Source organism: Notechis scutatus, chromosome Z (genome assembly GCF_049901735.1).
Source record: "Notechis scutatus isolate UNSWTSFEM ecotype Mainland chromosome Z, rNotScu1.2, whole genome shotgun sequence".
Lineage (NCBI taxonomy): Eukaryota > Metazoa > Chordata > Lepidosauria > Squamata > Elapidae > Notechis > Notechis scutatus.
The window spans coordinates 123,026,576-123,029,075 of record NC_142025.1 but is presented as its reverse complement, the minus strand read 5'-3'; the positions used below and the strand labels follow the sequence as shown (position 1 = coordinate 123,029,075).

At 68.7% G+C, this 2,500-nt stretch overlaps 1 protein-coding gene across 1 annotated transcript in view; it reads right to left on the bottom strand.

Moving 5' to 3' along the window:
• The window catches only part of AGFG2 (ArfGAP with FG repeats 2), a gene marked incomplete at its 5' end in the record, with an annotated part of 27,405 nt that extends 24,905 nt beyond the window's left edge, over window positions 1-2,500 (bottom strand). The window contains 2 exon segments of the mRNA XM_087947414.1: window positions 2,354-2,391; window positions 2,393-2,500. Of these exon segments, the coding sequence (XP_087803540.1) occupies window positions 2,354-2,391; window positions 2,393-2,500 (146 nt within the window).

Genomic DNA, 2,500 nt, shown 5'->3' with positions numbered 1-2,500 from the left:
CTCTCCCCACCCCACCCTTGCAAAGGGGAAGCCAAGGAGGAGGGAGGGAGGGAGGGAGGTTTGGATCTGCTCCCCCTCCCAACTCCAGACCCCGCAGGTGCCAGGTGTGCCGCCCCCCCCCCTGAGCCCCCCTCCCTCCTCCTCTCCCCCCACCCTTGCAAAGGGGAAGCCCCCCCTTCCAAGAGAGGAGGGAGGGAGGAGGTTGGATCTGCTCCCCCCTCCCAACTCCAGACCCGGCAGGTGACAGGTGTGCCGCCCCTCCCACCTGAGCCCCCTCCCCTCTCCCCCCACCCTTGCAAAGGGGAAGCCAAGGGAGGAGGGAGGGAGGGAGGAAGGTTTGGATCTGCTCCTCCCCCCTCCCAACTCCAGACCCCGCAGGTGACAGGTGTGCCGCCCACCCACCTGAGCCCCCCTCCCCTCCTCCTCTCCCCCCACCCTTGCAAAGGGAAGCCCCCCCTTCCAAGAGAGGAGGGAGGGAGGAGGTTTGGATCTGCTCCCCCAACTCCAGACCCCGCAGGTGCCAGGTGTGCTGCCCCTCCCACCTGAGCCCCTCCTCCCCTCCTCTACCCCCACCCTTGCAAAAGGGGAAGCCAAGGGAGGAGGGAGGGAGGGAGGAGGTTTGGATCTGCTCCCCCTCCCAACTCCAGACCCCGCAGGTGACAGGTGTGCCGCCCCTCCCACCTGAGCCCCTCCCCTCCCCCTCTCCCCTCCCCTCTCCCCCCACCCTTGCAAAGGGGAAGCCAAGGGAGGAGGGAGGGAGGGAGGTTTGGATCTGCTCCGCCCCCTCCCACCCCAGACCTGGCAGGTGACAGGTGTGCCGCCCCTCCCACCTGAGCCCCCTCCCCTCCCCTCCCCTCCCACCCTTGCAAAAGGGAAGCCAAGGAGGAGGGAGGGAGGAGGAGGTTTGGATCTGCTCCCCCCTCCCAACTCCAGACCCCGCAGGTGACAGGTGTGCCGCCCCTCCCACCTGAGCCCCTCCCTCCCCTCTCCCCTCCCCCTCTCCCCCCACCCTTGCAAAGGGAAGCCAAGGGAGGAGGGAGGGAGGGGAGTTTGGATCTGCTCCCCCTCCCACCCCAGACCTGGCAGGTGACAGGTGTGCCGCCCCTCCCACCTGAGCCCCCCTCCCCTCCCTCCCCTCCCACCCTTGCAAAGGGAAGCCAAGGGAGGAGGGAGGGAGGGAGGAAGGGAGGTTTGGATCTGCTCCCCCTCCCCTCCCAACTCCAGACCCCGCAGGTGCCAGGTGTGCTGCCTCCCCACTTCAAGGGAGGGGGGTCAGGTCTCCCCCTCCCCCCTTGCAAGGGAAGCCCCCCTTCCAAGAGAGGAAGGGGAGGGAGGTTGGATCTGCTCCCCCTCCCTCCCAACTCCAGACCCCGCATGGTGACAGGTGTGCCGCCCCTCCCACCTGAGCCCCCCCCCCCCTCCCCCTCTCCCCCACCCTTGCAAAAGGGAAGCCAAGGGAGGAGGGAGGGAGGGAGGGAGGTTTGGATCTGCTCCTCCCCCGTCCCAACTCCAGACCCACACCAGGTGCCAGGTGTGCTGCCCCTCCCACCTGAGCCCCGCCCTCCCTCTCCCCTCCCCTCTCCCTCCCACCCTTGCAAAGGGGAAGCCAAGGGAGGGAGGGAGGGAGGTTTGGATCTGCTCCTCCCCCTCCCAACTCCAGACCCCGTAGGTGCCAGGTGTGCCGCCTCCCACCTGAGCCCCTCCCACCTGAGCCCCCTCCCCCCCCCCCTCTCCCCCCACCCTTGCAAAGGGAAGCCAAGGAAGGAGGGAGGGAGGGAGGGAGGTTTGGATCTGCTCCTCCCCCCTCCCAACTCCAGACCCCGCAGGTGACAGGTGTGCCGCCCCCTCCCACCTGAGCCCCTCCCCTCCCCCTCCCCTCCCCCTCTCCCCCCACCCTTGCAAAGGGAAGCCAAGGGAGGAGGGAGGGGGAGGGAGGAGGTTTGGATCTGCTCCTCCCCCTCCCAACTCCAGACCCCCAGGTGACAGGTGTGCCGCCCCTCCCACCTGAGCCCCTCCCTCCCCCCTCCCCTCCCCCTCTCCCCCACACCCTTGCAAAAGGGAAGCCAAGGGAGGAGGGAGGGAGGAGAGGTTTTGGATCTGCTCCCCCTCCCAACTCCAGACCCCGCAGGTGACAGGTGTGCCGCCCTCTCCACCTGGGCCCTCCCCTCCCCCTCCCTCCCCTCTCCCCCACCCTTGCAAAGGGAAGCCAAGGGAGGAGGGAGGGAGGGAGGAGGTTTGGATCTGCTCCCCCCTCCCAACTCCAGACCCCCAGGTGACAGGTGTGATGCCCCTCCCACCTGAGCCCCCCTCCTCCCCCTCCCCTCCTCCCTCCCCCCCATTGGTGGAGACTCACAGCGCCCCCGAGCAAGCGGTGCAGACGAAGCTCCCGATGGGTGATGTCCACGTAGGTGACGCCGCGCTGGCCGCACTCGAAGCACAACCGGCTGGCCGGCTCCGAGCTGCCCAGCTCCCGGACCCGGCAGGACCACACCTCCGACTC